Source organism: Aedes albopictus, chromosome 2 (assembly GCF_035046485.1).
Source record: "Aedes albopictus strain Foshan chromosome 2, AalbF5, whole genome shotgun sequence".
Taxonomy (NCBI): Eukaryota; Metazoa; Arthropoda; class Insecta; order Diptera; family Culicidae; genus Aedes; species Aedes albopictus.
In genome coordinates, this window is record NC_085137.1 from 221,315,213 (window position 1) to 221,332,450 (window position 17,238).

Genomic DNA, 17,238 nt, shown 5'->3' on the forward strand with positions numbered 1-17,238 from the left:
TGGATTCGTTTAAGGATTTCTGCTGGAATTCCTTCCGGAATTCCACTCAGGATGCTTCCTGGGATCTCTTCAAGTATACTTCTACATATTATTCTCAGAATTCCTCTTTAAATTCTCCTCCCGGCAATCTCAAAGAGACTCCTTCTGAGATTTTGTCAAGGCTTTTTACCAGATTTTTCACAGGTTTCCTTCAGGGATTTCTCCTGAGATTTCTTTAAAAATATCTCCTGGGTTTCCACCAAGGACTTCTCGTGGGATTCCTTCAGAGAGTCTTCCCAGGATTTCTCAAATCTTTTCCCCGGGATTCTTATAGACATTTTTCTATCATTTTTCCTGTAATTCGGTACGCGATTTCCCCCAGGATTCTTTGAGGGATTTTTTCCGAGATACCTTCAGCGATTCTGTGAAAGATTCATCCAGTATTTTATTTCTTGGAATCCTATTAGAAATTCCTCCTTCTTCCATTGATTCCTCAGGAAATTTCTTTAGAGATTTTTGGCCGGAATTTCTTTTCTCGATTTTTCCTTAGGTTAACGAAGCTAAGTGAAAATTACTATGTTGTAACACATTAGCATTTATGTACATAACAAAACACGTATTTGATGAACAAACTGAGTTTTAAATTGCGAAAAGAATTCCACGTGCTCCGGGGGGAATCCAACCCACGACTCCTTTTTCGTCAGACGAGCATTTCTATTCCTCTAAGCTACAGATCCACTGGACCATCTCCATCCACTGAAGGAGTAGACTAAACTCGATTCCACTCTCGCTCATAGGTTGATTTTTTCACAATATAAATCTCCTACGGATCGAATCAAGGTAAACACTTTTTATATGTCTTTGTTGACAGAGCTTTGGGCAGTGTCTACCGATGACTTATCGGAATGGCTTCAGTGTGCCATCGGCCGTCCACCGGAGAACGTGGTTCTATTATCGCAATTTAAATATCAACTTGTTCAGCAAACACGTATTTCCGTTGTGTTCATGAATGTGAAAGCATTTGAAAATTATTTCCGGTTTTCTTCACGAATTTTTCCAGAGATCCTATCAGGGATTCCTCCTTGAATTCTTTCATAATTTCCTTTTGGGTCTTCTTCCGCCATTCTTTCAGGGATATTTTCTGGCATTGGTTCAGGAATTCCTCCCAGGATTCTTCAATCGATACCTAGATCGATACTGCTCAAGTCCCGGACATTAGTCTATGATTTTCCCGAATTTCCTTTAGGGATTCCTCCCAAGACTCGTTGAGGGAATCTTTCTAGGATTTACACCGATATCACTAGTTTACAAAATAAAACGAAAGTCGAGAACTTCTGTCAACGACCAAAATTTTTAAAGAACAATTAAGTGCTGATTTCGAAACCGCGCTTCAAAAAATTTTAAGTAGAGCAGTTTTTGAGTTTTAGCTCAATACCGTCGTGCGGGGCTTCTTTATACACTTTTTCATTGTTTTTCAACTTTATGACATTATTACTCCCAGAGTAGTGAATGGATTTCCAAAATTTTTAGACATAATAATTGTGAGTATGTATGTAGGAAGTATGCAAAATTTGAACTAAATCCATCAATAAACAAAAAAGTTGTTCATATACCAATCGGACACATGTCATATAGAACCGGATCGGGGCTACTTTGGACATTGTTATCTATAACAATACTGCATTTCAAATTTCAGGGTTATTTAGAAAACTACTTTGTACCAATACTGTAGTATACTGTATCATACATAATTTCAATAAAAATATGCGTTTTAAGAAGGTTCTGTGCTACCTTTGGTATTATGAGCAGCGTGATATTGCTATATAGATAGCCTGAAAAAAGGGACCATCAATCCTTTATTTAGGTGAAACGGTCATTTACAATGTATAACGATACAAATATTCGATTGTATATGCTACGTTGATACATTTTGGATGAATTGATCAACCCTTTGAAATTTATGAACTGTAGAAACAATGCTTACAGACCAAATGTTCTGATACGTTATGTATATTTTATTGGTTTATTCGATGATTTTTCGCGTCCTGACAAGCAATAAACGGTCTGTTTGAAAAATAATTTTAACCAAATGAAGCGAAAACTATTGCTTCACAATAGTCCCAAAAACATCAAACAGATTTGAACCATATTTTGAATTCAAAAAATCCATTTTCAAAAGTGTCCAAAGTAGCCCCGCATTTCAAAAGTAGCCCCGCACGACGGTATCGAGTTTTACAATTTTTTAAAATATGGAATTTACAAAAATTCAAATATCTTGCGTTTTGTTCAACCAATTTCAAATCTTTTTCCATAAATTAAAAGCTGAATACAATACCATTCGATCATCTGAATGCAGGTTTTGCGTCAGATTGATGAAATTCAAGATATTGACGAGTTTTAGGGACGATCTCCTTAAATTTTAGCAAAATTCCCAAAAATATATGAAGAAATGTATTTTTGCCTTTCTCGTACACTAAGTGTACTGGAAAGGCTATATGTTCACTCCAAAAATGACTTTTTGATAGAAGGCCCGGAGAGTCGAGTCACATATACCAATCAACTCAGCTCGACGAATTGAGGTGATGTCTGTGTGTGTGTATGTATGTGTGTGTATGTGTGTGTACAAAAAAAAACTCACATCACTTTTTGGCAGTAAACCTCAATCGATTTTATTGACCAACGGTTCATTCGACGTGGAATCTGGTCCCATTGTTTCCTATTGAAAATGGTTCGGATCGGTCCAGCCGTTCCGGAGTTATGGCCATTTAGGTGTTCCGGATCGGTACCCCAGGAAGGGGCCAGATATGAAAACGCTACAAACCCATTCATGCGACATATCAAACCACGGCACTTTCGAAAACATGATGAACGGTAAACAGGAAAATAGTCTCGGATCATATCTGAACCGCTAGTATTCCGGAACCGGTTCTGGGTGATCCGCCGGATGTGGCCAAAGATGAATGTGAACCAAAGCCATACATGCGACACATCAAACAGCGGATTTTTCGATAACCTGATAAACAGTAGGCAGGAAAACATTCTCATACCATATCTGAACCGGTAGTATTCCGGAACCGGTTCTGGATGTTCCGCCGGAAGAGGCTTAATATGAAAGTGAACCTAACCCATGCATGCGATACAACAAACAGCGGCTTTTTCGATAGCCTGATGAACAGTGGGCAGGGAAACATTCTCAGACTATATCGGAACCGGTAGTGTTACTGAACCGGTTCCAGATGTCACGATGGAATTAGCCAAGTATAAAAGTTAACCAACCCCTTACATGCGACGCATCAAATCGCAAGCTCTTCAGGCAACCTGATAAACGGTTTATAAAAGAGAATAGTTTCAGATCATATTTGGATCAACCAATAGAGTTCCGGAACCGGTTCCGATGTCCCGCTGGAAGTGGTCAAATGTAGTAGATATCAAAACCCATGCTTGCGGCACATTAAACAGCGGCTTTTTAAATAACGTGATGAACGATTAGTCAGAAAATAGGCTCAGACCACAACGAAGATCTTTATAAAGGCTACCGATAGTGTTCCAGGACCGATCTAGGGTGTCCAGCCGGAAGTGGCCAAATGCCAAAAAGAACCAAACCTATGCATGCGACACATCGAACCGCGGTCTTTTTTTAAACCATGAGGAACGATTAGCAAGAAAATAGGCGCAGACCACAATAGAGGCTACCGATAGTGATGCAAAACCAGCATTGGGTGCTTCCTAGGGTGCTTCGCAGGAACTTCAAAAATGAACAAAGTCAATGCAAGCGATAAATATGTGTAAGAAAACAAAATCTTGATTGAACTAAGGCCACATACATACAGACGTCTTACTCTACTCACTCTCCATCGTCTTTGTTCTCAACGTTTGAAACAAATATGTATTAATCGTTGTTGCTTGTTTGACGTCTACTCACTACCAACATCAAGCCGCAGTGAAACGCAACCTGATTAGCATTTGGCGATTATTTTTTTTCGTATCGATGAATATAATAGCAATATGTTACGAATGATATGTCTGTTTGTCTGTACTGAAGCAATCTCATCAAATCACTGAGGTGTAAAAATATACAGTAGGATAGGTCAACGTTATATGAGAAAATTACCGCATTAACCCCGGAGAAAGTTTTTTCAATTCTCTTTTCCGTCTAAAACTACTGGGATTTTTTTTATGGGATTTAGTATGGGCAATTTCACTTGCTTGCATTTTTTGTCAAATTTTACATGAATTTTGTAACCTATGATAATAAAATATAGCCTAAAGTGTGAAGAAAAAACTATGTCGAAGACCGTAAAGCAGGGCTGTCCAACATACGGCCCGCGAAATCAATGAATGAAACTTGGCCCAAGGATTGAAATATTTGAAGATATTTCATATTTAAATAAAATTTAATATTAAAAATAAACTCGAAATAGGTAGAGGTGTTAAAAATTTTCAAAGATTAAAAAATTTAAATACATTAATTTAAAAATTTTAAACTTGAAAGGTACAGCCAAATTTGAAGCAGAATTTCAGCAAAATTTACTGAATTTCAGAAAAACGTTGCTGCTGAACAGCAGAGTTTACTGAACGAATCAGGAAAGTTTGCTGAATTTCCGCAAATTGTTTGCTGCAACCTGCAGTTCGGCAAAATTCAGAAAAAAAGTATTCAGGGTGATTTTTGCAAAACAATCAAGAATTCTTGCTTACATTTTATGACCCAAATGATGTCAGTGTTGTGATTTGCCGTGAGAACGGGTAAACTGAAAATTCTGATATTTTTCAGCCCAGTCTATACGTTTAACGTAACGTCGGAATATGTTCAATTAATAAATTTCCCAATTTTATTAAAATTATTGCTTTTCTAAATAAGGTATTCTCAGGATTCAGGAACAGTTCGCATTACGTCGACGGAAAGATCATGCTTCGGAATGATGGCCCTAGCACAGAAACTAGCTTAACAAACAATAGTAGAAGATTCCAAAAACAGGACCGAATTCTAAACCGCCCGATAGGTAGGAGATTGTCCACATCACGACGGTTTCAAACCGAACGGATTCAATAAATACCAAAACTTCCGTATGACATTTTTAAGTTAGGCTAGGCCATCTTGACTAGGAAACCTTGACCGATTGAACCCTTGAAAAGGCGCCATACAGATCGAAACGTCGGAAAAAATCATAAACTAGTGTTTTCGATTCCCCCAAAAGGCTGAAGCCAACATTCTGAAGCAAAATCATCCCAGTCGTATTCCAACCAAGGAAAGATCATGAGTACATGTTCGACGAGAAAGGCACTATCACCACTAGGTGGATTAATCTGGTTTTTTTTTTAAATAAGAAAAAAACAATCTAAAAATTCTTTCTCAACGTTTTTTGACATATCATATGTAGGCGAGTTACAGTAAAAAATTCCGCTCAATCGAAGCATTGATTACAGAAAATGAGATGTGTAAAGTGAGCGACTTTGCTTAAAAATAGAACAAAAATTGATTTCAAATCATCAACCTTGTATGAAAAGTCGAAAAAAAATTCGCTCTACTGTAATTTTTTTCGTTGACGTTTTCGAACTCAGGGCATGGTTCTACACCGAAAATGATTATCAGCTTACCGAGTTTAAAAATGCTATAAACTAGTGTATTTTTTAAGAGAGTTTTTCCGAGATTTCTTTCGACATTCGGCTTTCTTCCGGTATGTTTTCCGGAATTCCTACCGAGGTTTTCCCCGTGATTCTTCTCGATATTCTTTTCGAGATTCCTTCTTCGGTTCTTCCTGTGTTTTCTTTAGATATGTATGAATCCTGGGATATTTCCTGAATTCTGTCGAAAATTCCTCCTGAAATGCTTACTGAAATTTTGTTAGGAGTTAGGCACATTTATTGATTCCTCTCGGAATTCCTTCATGAAATTTTTCCGTGAGTCCTTCATGTATATTTTCCGGGATTCCATTAAGAATTCCTCTCGGGATTATTCCTGGGTTTATCCCGTGGTTTCTTAAGGGACTTCTTCCGAAATTTTTATATAAATTCATCTTGATTCCTTCAGGGATTGCCTCAATTGGCTCCTTCGGGGATTTCAGCTTGGATTCCCCCAGAACTCATTTAGAAATCTTTCAGGATTTCTCAAAGACTTTCAAGAAGATTTGTTTTGAAGTTTTTTTTAAGGATTCATCCCGCGCTTCTTTCATAGATTACTTCTGAGATTGCTTCCAGGACTCCTCCATTGAGTCCTCCCGGAATTATCTACTTGATACTTCCTGGAATTCCTGAAGGGATTTCCGCCGAGGAATCCTTCAGATATTTTTCCGGGATTCCCTCAGGGATTTCTTTCAGGGAATTCCTCAGAGAATCTCTATTCGAAGGATTGCTTTCGTAATTTCTTTAAATATTCCTCCTAGGATTTTTCCAGGGATGTTTTTCAGGCCAGATTTCTCCACATAAGATTCCTACGAGAGTATGTTTTTAAATATGCTACACAGGGCAGGAAAATATCAAAATTAATATAAAAAAATCAATGCTATTTATGGATTCTCCCTCACAAAAAGAAGCTGGTCCAAAAAAGTTTGCATTAGATCAAACAAGAGAAAAATACAAAAAAAAAAAATAATTAGATAGACTTTTCAGTGGTAAGCCATAGTCTAATGTGACAGTTATTAAGTTGAGAAAGTTATTTTTAAGTGGTTATTATCTCTACCACTCGTTAAAAGTTGACTTGTACCTATACGGATCAGAATGTAACGATAGTATGAAAGTTGTGCTGGTTTAGAAAAAAATGAAAAAAATATCAGATGATCAGGACCTACATTGACAAGTTTTTTTTTAACTGCACCATAGACTTTCATTTTTTTTATGAAATCATGTTTATTTTATTGGAACTTGACTAATAATAACAAATTTATTTGAATTGTAAGACACCTTGGGCGCAAATAGGTTAAGAGCCTTTCCCGTCAAAAAAAACAAACAAACTACCACAGGCAAGCTTTCACGCTAATCGGTTAAGTAGTTTCGAAGTCTAAGGGTCTCCAGTTATGCTAGGGGTTAAGGCTATGGATCGCAAATCCGGAGATGGCGGGTTCGATTCCCGTTCCGGTCGGGAAAATTTTCTCGACTCCCTGTGCATAATGTATCATTGTGCATTTCTCACAATATACAAATTCATGCAATAATGGCAGGCAAAGAAAGCCCAATCAATAACTGTTGTTCCTACGGTATACAAATAAATTGAATATTTCATTCACATCGATGTAAACACATAGCAGATATAATGAGATTATGTTCCCTACCGAGTTCGCCTTATTTCAGCTATCGATTAGCCTAACAGAGAAAGTATTCTGCAATTAGAAGGAAATACAAATATCACAGGGCGACCATGACAGGATCTACCTGGTGGCGAATGAAAATATTACAAAAACCCTACGGAATTTTTAGGAATTATCTTATTTTAGATAATGCAGTGAAGCTCTAAAACAATGAAACAATAGCATGAAACGAGCTCACCAGAAAAGCCCATCACATCAACCCACGAGGGAGAAATGAATCTCTCGAATCTTGTTTGAGTCTATTCTTCGCACTGACGACGGGTCGTTGTCGCTAGCCAATCCAACACTGAACAGAAATTCGCGGGAAACGAACGAAAAAAGCGCGCACACAAGGGAGAAACGAAAACAAAAATATCCACACCTACCCTTATAGCTGTGTCTGTAGAGACCTTAAGACAATTAACCCTAGTAAAATGTACGGGTCAATACGACCCAGAGAAGCACGTTAAGCGTATACTACGCCAGCGTGGTGCTTAGGAGGATTAACAATACTACTCGACTCGGAGAGCCTTCCGTACTGAGTCAGTATTTACGCTTCTGAGTCCGCCCTAGCTCAGCTACTGAAGAGCTAAATAAAAAAAAAGCTTTCTCCAAACAAAGTGAGCTATGAACATCATATGGCGACCGTGACAGAACCACAGAGCCTACCCGATGGGTAATGCAAATATTACACACCCTACTGGTGGAATTTTATGAGTCATCTTGTTTTAGATCATGTAGTGAAGCTCAATGAGCCAATTTTGCGGTTCAAATTTATAATACTAGATTTTTTTATCTTTAATTAGTGATTAAAAAAGAAATAAGACTTCAGAGCAAAGCATCACCTTTGACGAGCTGGATCAACCAATCATAGTGTGAAAAAATTGACTCTTATTTTGAAAAAAATTTCGGTTTCCCGGAAATACGTTTCCCAGAAAATCATTTCCCGCAATGGACCTGTTACGTACGCTTCTGGCGTAGATGCGCACCTTTCTATCTGACAATAACAACGTACTCATACTTCTGCTAGACGAAGAACGTAACACATCCGACGAATACTTAAGAGTGTGATAAACTTGATATGTTATATGTACAGGGTGCGGCAGGAGAAATGCGAAAAGTTCAAAGCACTATTACACGCTAAATATGGGATATATATGACTATTTCTTCATGGCAGTGTATCAGTCAATGTCTATATTCTAGCACTGCAAAATAAAAATAAACATATTTGATGTTTAACATGTGATAATGTAAGCCTAATAAGCGGGTATCAATAAACTGACCACACTGATCCAGAGCCATCTAGTTTCACATACTAGATGAAATAAGTACATATATTTGATGATATTGTAGAGAAATTTGAAAATTTTGTTTTATCAGATACGAAATTTAGCGACCTGTGTACTTTTCTGCGGTTTGAAAATTCTGATTGTCTTCAGCTTCAGGCGCCACCCTGTAAAGGTTAGTGACCAAAATGGGAAAATTTTTAATTAAATTTTCAGAAAACTAGCCTATTAGAGATCATGGAACGTTGAAACATAGATTGGTTAACGTCAAATGGACGAAAATAAGGTTTGAAGTTGAGAAACACTTTCGCATTTTTTTTCTGCCGCATACTGTAGTAGTGTTTTGAAAATAAACTAACACAGATAGAAATGAAGTTTTCTAACATCCATTTTTCGGAGAAATTGTACTTTCCGTTAAATGGATTACCGGGAAATGACGTACAAATAGAATTATCATCTCGTACCAACTTTTCAAACCTTCTAGAGGGTGGAATTACAAGGTACAAAATTTATTACGCTTATTCGTCTCGTTCAGATTACAAAAAGTTGTTTGTTCCGTATCGCCTGATTTTGCCTTTTTAAGTCCTGGTGTAACTAGGTGTAATATTAAAATCAATATTATAACAGAGGGGTGGATGGAGTGGATGAAAGGTATCGTGTGTGCTTCCAAAAGTACGACAAGTTGGATTGCGGGAACTACCGCGCCATCACACTACTGAGCGCTGCCTACAAGATACTCTCAAATGCAGCCGTCTATCACCGATTGCAAGATAGTTCGTGTGGCAATATCAGGCTGGATTTATGGGTGAACGCGCTACAACGGACCAGATGTTCGCCATCCACCAGGTGTTACATAAATGCCGCGAATACAACGTGCTCACACATCACTTGTTCATCGATTTCAAATCGGCGTATGATACAATCGATCGAGAACAGCTATGGCAGATTACACTAGTTTACAAAATAAAACGAAAGTCCAACGACCAAAATTTTTGAAGCATAATTTAGCACTGATTTCGAAACCGTGCTTCAAAAAATTTTAAGTAGAACAGTTTTTGAGTTTCAGCTCAATATCGAGTTTTACAACTTTTTAAAATATGGAATTTAATAAAATTCAAATATCTTGCGTTTTGTTCAACCAATTTTAAATATTTTTCCATAAATTAAAAGCTTAATGTAATACCATTCGATCATCTGAAAGCAGGTTTTGCATCAGATTGATAAAATTCAAGATATTGGCGAGTTTTGGGAAGGATCTCCTTAAATTTTAGCAAAATTTCCAAAAATATATGAAGAAATGTAATTTTTTTTTCAATAAGAAAAACATAATTTAAAAATTCTTTCTCAACAAGATACGGTAAAAAATTCAGCTCAATCGGAGCATTGATTACGGAGAATGAGATGTGTGAAGTAAGCGACTTTGCTTTTTAAGCTTTTTAAGTCCATTCTCCACAATAGTCCTAGTCAGGTGACTGTACACTACACTTCTTGTTCGCGTAGCCCCTCAGCTTTCCCGGTGGCAAGCCGACCCTGAGACCCAGCTCGAGGGGTCTCTTGTTACTGAGACCTTGCCCGGTTTTAAAATAGTCACAGTTTAGCAAGCAAAAACGGTTTTTTGGGGCCCCTAAAATGTGGGGGCCCAGGGCCCTGCCACTTCTCCCCCCTTAGATTCTGCCCTGCACACAGCCATGGACCGAGTGGAATGGAGACGGCTTCTATGTACAGCAGACGCCACCCAAGCCATAGTCTGATCGGGTGGGGGGTGGATTATAACATAGGGTTGTAAAAATGAGCATGGGACATTTCCATACTGTCCATTCCTGAAACAAAACTTTGCATATGAATAAAAAATAATACCTATTGGAAATAAAAAAAACTGAGCCAGCTATTCTAAAAAGAAAATATGAGACTAACCATTTTATCTTGGAAGCACGGCACTATCACTTTCGGTTGATCGGTAAACGAAACGAGATTGAAGAAATCATCGTCTCCTAGGGTATCCATAATGGCGGAAGCAGTGGCAACTGCCAGCTGATATTCTTTTCCGCTCATCGATCCGGATGAGTCGAGTAAAATCATCTGCAAAAAAAAATTCACGAAAATAAAGTAGTTCATCGCCTCAGATTCTGATAAACAACTTCTACATACCACATCCTTCGGCGAGGAAGCCGCCTGTATGAACCAGTCCTCCGTCCGAAAGTCACTGATTTCCTTACTGCCGTAGGAGGTTTCCGGTGGCCAAGCTGTCCCCGGGAACCGCCTCAGAAACCCAGAACTGGATCCGAAATATTGCCACGACAAAGCCGAATCCCGCTCGATGTTGTTGGCAAACAAGGGGTCCAAATGGGAGGACCACTTGATGGCGGCTTGCGTTTCGGGGTCTGAAATGGGAGAAAGATTACAAATAGATATATTATTCGAATTACATGTTCCATTTTTAATGATACACTTAATTTACTACGTTGCTCTTAAAAACTCGTATGCAATTGATCAGGTGGGTTTTACATGTGATAAATGACTGACTTATGCTTATCATCTATCGACATTTTGTTGAAAAATAACCTAGCAAGTTCTGTGGATTGTAATGGAGATAGTCTCGTACAACTACTAGATGCCATGCGACACCATATTAGTGAAAACGCTTCGATCGATGGCATAACATAGCACTCATCTTGTGAATGTAGATTTCCGTCTACGTGGTACCAATTGGCATTCTAAATCGACGTGTTGCAATGTATGTAAACTTTAAATTTTAGAATAGATGATTTTGTGCAAAAAAAATCCGTTTGGTTCGGGTGGCATTCAAACTGTTTGGCTTTATATTGCTGTGTGCATTCAAAATGCAAATATCAAATGCGGGAGCACCAAATGCGGTAAGATTTTCTAACAAGTAACCCGATGTCAGTGGGAGCTTTCGGATCCTAGGTTGGCGGTGACATTGGCTATGGTTGCTACGTTGCCTTTGGTAACATGTGTTACCGCGTTTGAAGCGCATTTGGGCACCATTTGCATCTTGAACGCACACAGCAATATTCCGCATCTTGGCTTGTTCTGTGGCTAAGCGCTGGACTAGAAATACGAAGTGGTAGGTTCGGATCCCACCAAAACTATTTTTTTTCATAAATGCATCTCTTAGTTTTTCAACTAAAAACATTCAAATTTTTAAGTGTTTTCCTTGCGTGAGATGAATTTTTAAGTATGAACCTAGTTTTTATTATGCGATTTATATTCCATATAACAATAGCTTCCTATACTATCCAATCAATTCAACAGCTAAATTTTCAGTCACAATACGCGTATGGCATCCTTCCAATCATGTCCCGATGCTTATGTGTCCAATCACCTACATACCTTCTAGATTCACCCCGTTCGCCATCAGCACCGCGCTAAGGCTGATATTGACCGGATAGCCCTCAAAGCGTCGCATGTGCCGCAACAGCATCTGTCGAGAGCCCTCGGCCAACCGTCCGTCCGATTGATACTCGTTTATCCGCCGTGCGTCGTAGAAGCCGTTGCCGTGCGATTTGGACGCACCGCCGCTCTCCGGATCGGACTCGGAAAGTGCTGCCTGCTCGGCCGAGTCCATTATTCGCTGTTTTCGGATTGCATCCCGTGATGTCATCGCCAAGCATGGATTGGAAAAAAGGAGAAAAGCGCAAAAAAGTGGAAAATCGCATTAAGTTTAGCTAATCCATTTTTTGAAAGGAAACTGTCTTCTCAAAGGTAGCCCACAAATGCACACACACAGATGTGTACTATCGCTAAACTTTGTCCCGTTTCTTTGCGGGGGGATGGTTCTTTTATTTATCTTTGGCTACGGGAACGAGGCACAACATTTCCTACTTACTACAAACGCTTTCATGTATGAAAGGCAAACATATCACTCGATTCAATGAAAACCATTTGTAACGGAGCAACGGAGTAGAGAGCCAGCCAGACCAGTATCACCATCAGCGACTGTATCGTTTCTCCTCTGTATGTATCTATGGCTGATGGACAGTGGCGAAACTAGGTTTTTAATATTTAAAAGAACAATAAAACACATAGGTTTCTAATGTAACTGTAACAGTACCTTTAAAAACCATGCTCTTACAATAGTATTCGATAAAATAACAATAGAAAAACAATACAATCAAACGTTTCTAGCAATAGAATACAATGTGAATGAGCATTTGGTCGGGGTTCTGCTAAACCGAACCAAAGACCATTTTTTGAAAAATTGAGTTTTCTTAACCATTGGGTGAAGAAAATGATTATCTTCCTTCCATGTAAAAATCCAGTAATTCTGACAGCTCTTTGTGGAGTAAATTCAAAATTTCTGTTTTGCAGAACATTCAAAACATTATTTTGCATCCAACCAGAGTGAACTGTAAACCATTCGATAGAATCAGCTAAATGTTTTAGTTTTGGTCCAGGTGATGAACATTTCAAGCTCTCCTCATCGCTGTCAGATTTCTAACTTCTAACCGACTCATAGTAACAATCTGTGAGAGAAATGAACAAGTTATTAAAAATACGGGTGTTGGAGGAATCAATTATGTTTCGATGGCGCTGATTGCCATTTTTCCAAATCAAATTCTGCCAGACCGAACCAAGTCCACAACATATAAGAATCAATTTATTCTCAACAGTACAAAAACCAACTGGTTTTGAATACCTGCGTTATGTCGCTACACCTCATACTGATAATTTAACACAGGAGCCGTCATTGAACGAAAAGGCTAATTAGAATAATAAAGCTTGAAAAAAGTCAAACACTTGGTTCGCTTTGGCTGATCGAAAAATGTCGTTTTCACGAAAACCATCCTTGAGAAGAATGTTTAGAACTTGATTCAGACTTGACGACTGACCTTCAGCTAGGTAATATGACCTAGTGGTAAGGCGCTTGGTTATCACTAAGATGATCCAAGTTCGAATCTCATTAATATTTTTGAAAACTGTTTTGAACTTAGTGCACTTTGGCAGAACATTTTCATGGTTTTCTTCGACCAGCATAATTTTGAAGTACAGAAATTGCTCGACTTTCACATCTCAGGACCTCAGGGCATGCAAGGCCATCATTTGACATAGTTACTCTTACTGTATGCCAGCACATGCACCGCTTATGAAAAAAAGCATGGGTGGGAAGGGCTGAGGTGGGAGGGCCTCCGCCGTTCAGGTTTCAAACTATTTTGAGACCTCCGTGCTACCATACTATATGCGTCCTCTCTGATTCATGTAAGGAATTGTGAGTGATATCGATTTCAACTTAATAGACGATGAAAAATCGAGATTTTTTTTCACAATCCAACTGGTTTCACCTGAAACAAAAAAACACATCCAGCCAAACTGAACTATAAACCATTTTCTAATGTTTTTGATCAGCCAGAGTGAACTGAGTGCAAAGTACCGAGGAATGAAATGTAATTATATCGATGAATTCAAATAATTTACATGTATTCTTCATCTCTGATGGTCAATGAAGGCTTGTAAGTTATATATGTGCGGAAAAGTTTCAAATAATCTTCGCTGTTGTTTATTTGTGAATGGTTGAACTTTAAGTTTAATTATCTCGGAATAAACTTTTTGGCGCTTAGTTCGGTTTAGCAGAACCCCGGCCATTTCACATTGAATTGTATAGATTCACGCAGAAAAAAATGAGGCTTGTTTAAAACAATAAAACGCATGGTAGATTTTAAAACTGAGCATTTATTTATTCCAAAGTTATATTTCTTTGTTCTTACTTAGAGTTTTTCGATCAAAACAACCAATTCCCATCATTCCATATTACGTTAAAAACTTCATTTGTTTCAACAAAATGGGGACCACAAACAGGGCCTGGAAGCACTCACACATCTTTAAAAATCTTACCCCAACATCGCCTCAACGAAGAAAATTTACCAAGTGCAGTTTTGGCCGTGATGGATAATGCGCAGGTACTCAAGACAGCACCCACCATAAGTTGGTCGGTTTCGCCTTTTTGTCTTTTTTTTTTATTCGTCCTCGCTTCCATCCGCTTACCGAGTGTCTAAAAATAGATTTCCGAACTGCCACAGGAGCTGCCGTCACCAACACAATCACATTGCGACTTTGTTAGTGGCAAATGTGCAGTCGTTTAAACCAATCCGTTATTTTATGTTCAAACTACCAAATCTCTGTTTGTTCTAACAAAATCTGTCAACAATTTCTAACTAGTTGCGTTATACACTATTTTATTCAATATTTCATTAAGTTATCAGCACGAAAAAATACAGCTGATTGATAACAGGTTTTGTTATCATTATCATTTAATTATCATTCAGGGCTATTTTATCGACTAAAATAGTAAAAATCTACTTCACCGACATAGTTAGTAGCTGGAAAAAGTTTCTTATAATTATAACCCATGTTTTCAACTATTGCGCCCAGTGGGTCTCGAACCCTGATCGAGTGATTACCGGTCACAGCCGATAGCCCCTATACCAACGGGACTCAGTGCGAGGGAGAGTATTTGAAGGCTACGCTTTCGTACTGCAGCCGCATTGAAGATGGAAAGCGGAATCTATTTTTAGATTTGAGGTCCACCAGACCCTCAGCTTTGCGAAAACTTTGAAATGTGCGTTTGAAAACTGATAACATATTTTGTTATCGTCAAATACTAGATGTTATGTTATGTTATCGCGACAGACCAAAATTATTGATAACTAAAATTGTTATCATCTGATTATCATCAATTGGTAAAAATGATAACAAAAATAACAAAATGATAATACCGATAACATAGTTCATTATCTAAGGGCCCATATAGCCGAGGCGGTAAACGCACGGGTATTCAGCATGACCATGCTGAGGGTGACGGGTTCGATTCCCGGTTGGTCCAAGATCTTTTCGTAAAGGAAATTTCCTTGACTTCCTTGGGCATAGAGTATCTTCGTGCCTGCCACACGATATACACATGCAACATGGTCATTGGCAGAGGAAGCTCTCAGTTAATAACTGTGGAAGTGCTCATAGAACACTAAGCTGAGAAGCAGGCTTTGTCTCAATAAGGACGTTACGCCAAGAAGAGAGAGAGAGAGAGAGAGAGTTCATTATCAAAGTGATATCACTTAGTTATCCGCCTTTGCTCGGGTACCGCTTCTGATTCGTATGCAGAAGGTCATGGGTTCAATCCCTGGCCCGTTCCTTTCATCCTACTTTGTATCTTTCTACACACTTTCTCTCTTTCTCTATCTCTTCTCTACATATACAACTCATGTTTATTCATATGTTCATAGCCATCGCTAGAACCAGAAACAAATTGCAAAAATTCGTTTCCGTGCCTTTCAACTTCCACAGCACAGTGTATATAACGCCTACAAGTTATGCAACCAAAGCGAACTGTACCGCTTGTACTTCATAGTATTCACCACACAATTTATCACCTTACGAACATCCCCCAATCCATGGATCGCATCACCGACCCAACGGTGACTCCCAGATCTTCCATCCTTTCCGTCTAACAAATTCACGTATATGATCGTATTCAACTAAAAAATCGGTTGATTCGAACTAGAATTTAATTGTGCTAACATTTTTTTCTGCGCGTTGTAAGGTATCGTAACAATACAAAAAAACTTTTTTCCATAAAAATGGTGCACAAAACTGAAAGTTCAAATGTAAATGAAATGTTGTTAATACCGATGCGTGGAATCAAATATATCGTACATTTTTATGTATTTATATTGCTTTGAACATTTAAATATGCCGAGAACATTATCTTTTAAACTGATTTTAAATTAGATTCAATGGTTTAGGAATGGTTTTCTATTGTGATACAGAAAATTCTTATGTTTTCGAAATGTTTCAAACAGTAGTATGCACGATAAACGTAATATTTTGAGTAGTAATTTAATTACTTATTCCGCATTCGATTCAATGGTTTGCGAGTTGGTTTTTATTGTGGTACAGAAGATTCTTATGTTTAAGACTGTGAAATGTACTGTAAACAAATTGCTTTGAGGACTGTCTTTATTTTCTGGTTTCATATAAGATTCAATTATTTTGGAATTGTTTTCTATTGTCATACAGAAAATACTGATTTTATGGAATAGTTTAATTTTGCAAAAGAATATGAACATTATAGAATGGTCTGATCTATTTCTACTTTTTGTTTTTGTTACTAACTGCTTGCAAAAATTCTGAATTAAGCGAAATTAAACTATCATTATGCATTTGGACTAGAAACTTGTATATTTTCAGCAACATTTTCGGCACACATATCGAACAATTACACTAGTTTACAGCATTTTTGAACTCGGTAAGCTGATGATCATTTTTGGTGTAGAATCATGCCCTGAGTTCAAAAACGCGAACGAAAAAAATTACAGTAGAGCGGAAATTTTTTCGACTTTCCATACAAGGCTGATGATTTGAAATCGATTTTTGTTCTATTTTTAAGCAAAGTCGCTCACTTCAAACATCTCATTCTTCGTAATCAATGCTCCGATTAAGCTGAAATTTTTACTGTAACTCGCCTACATATGATATGTCAAATAAATGTCGAGAAAGAATTTTTAAGTTGTTTTTTTCTTATTGGAAAAATGCATTTCTTCAAAAATTTTTGGGAATTTTGGTAAAATTTAGGAAGATTGTCCCTAAAACTCGCCAATACCTTGAATTTCATCAATCTGACGCAAAACCTGTATTCAGATGATCGAATGGTATTGTATTCAGCTTTTAATTTATGGAAAAA

The 17,238-nt window shown here is 37.8% G+C and overlaps 1 protein-coding gene across 7 annotated transcripts in view; it reads right to left on the reverse strand.

Moving 5' to 3' along the window:
* Positions 1 to 17,238, reverse strand: part of LOC134287926 (voltage-dependent calcium channel subunit alpha-2/delta-4) — a 253,727-nt gene that overhangs the window by 38,114 nt on the left and 198,375 nt on the right. For all 7 annotated transcript variants that reach the window (XM_062851173.1, XM_062851171.1, XM_062851172.1 and 4 more), the window contains exons 5-7: positions 11,898 to 12,138; positions 10,695 to 10,927; positions 10,461 to 10,625 (exon numbers count right to left, since the gene is read on the reverse strand). In XM_062851173.1, coding sequence (XP_062707157.1) covers positions 10,461 to 10,625; positions 10,695 to 10,927; positions 11,898 to 12,138 — 639 coding nt within the window. The remainder of the gene's footprint in view (positions 1 to 10,460; positions 10,626 to 10,694; positions 10,928 to 11,897; positions 12,139 to 17,238) is intronic.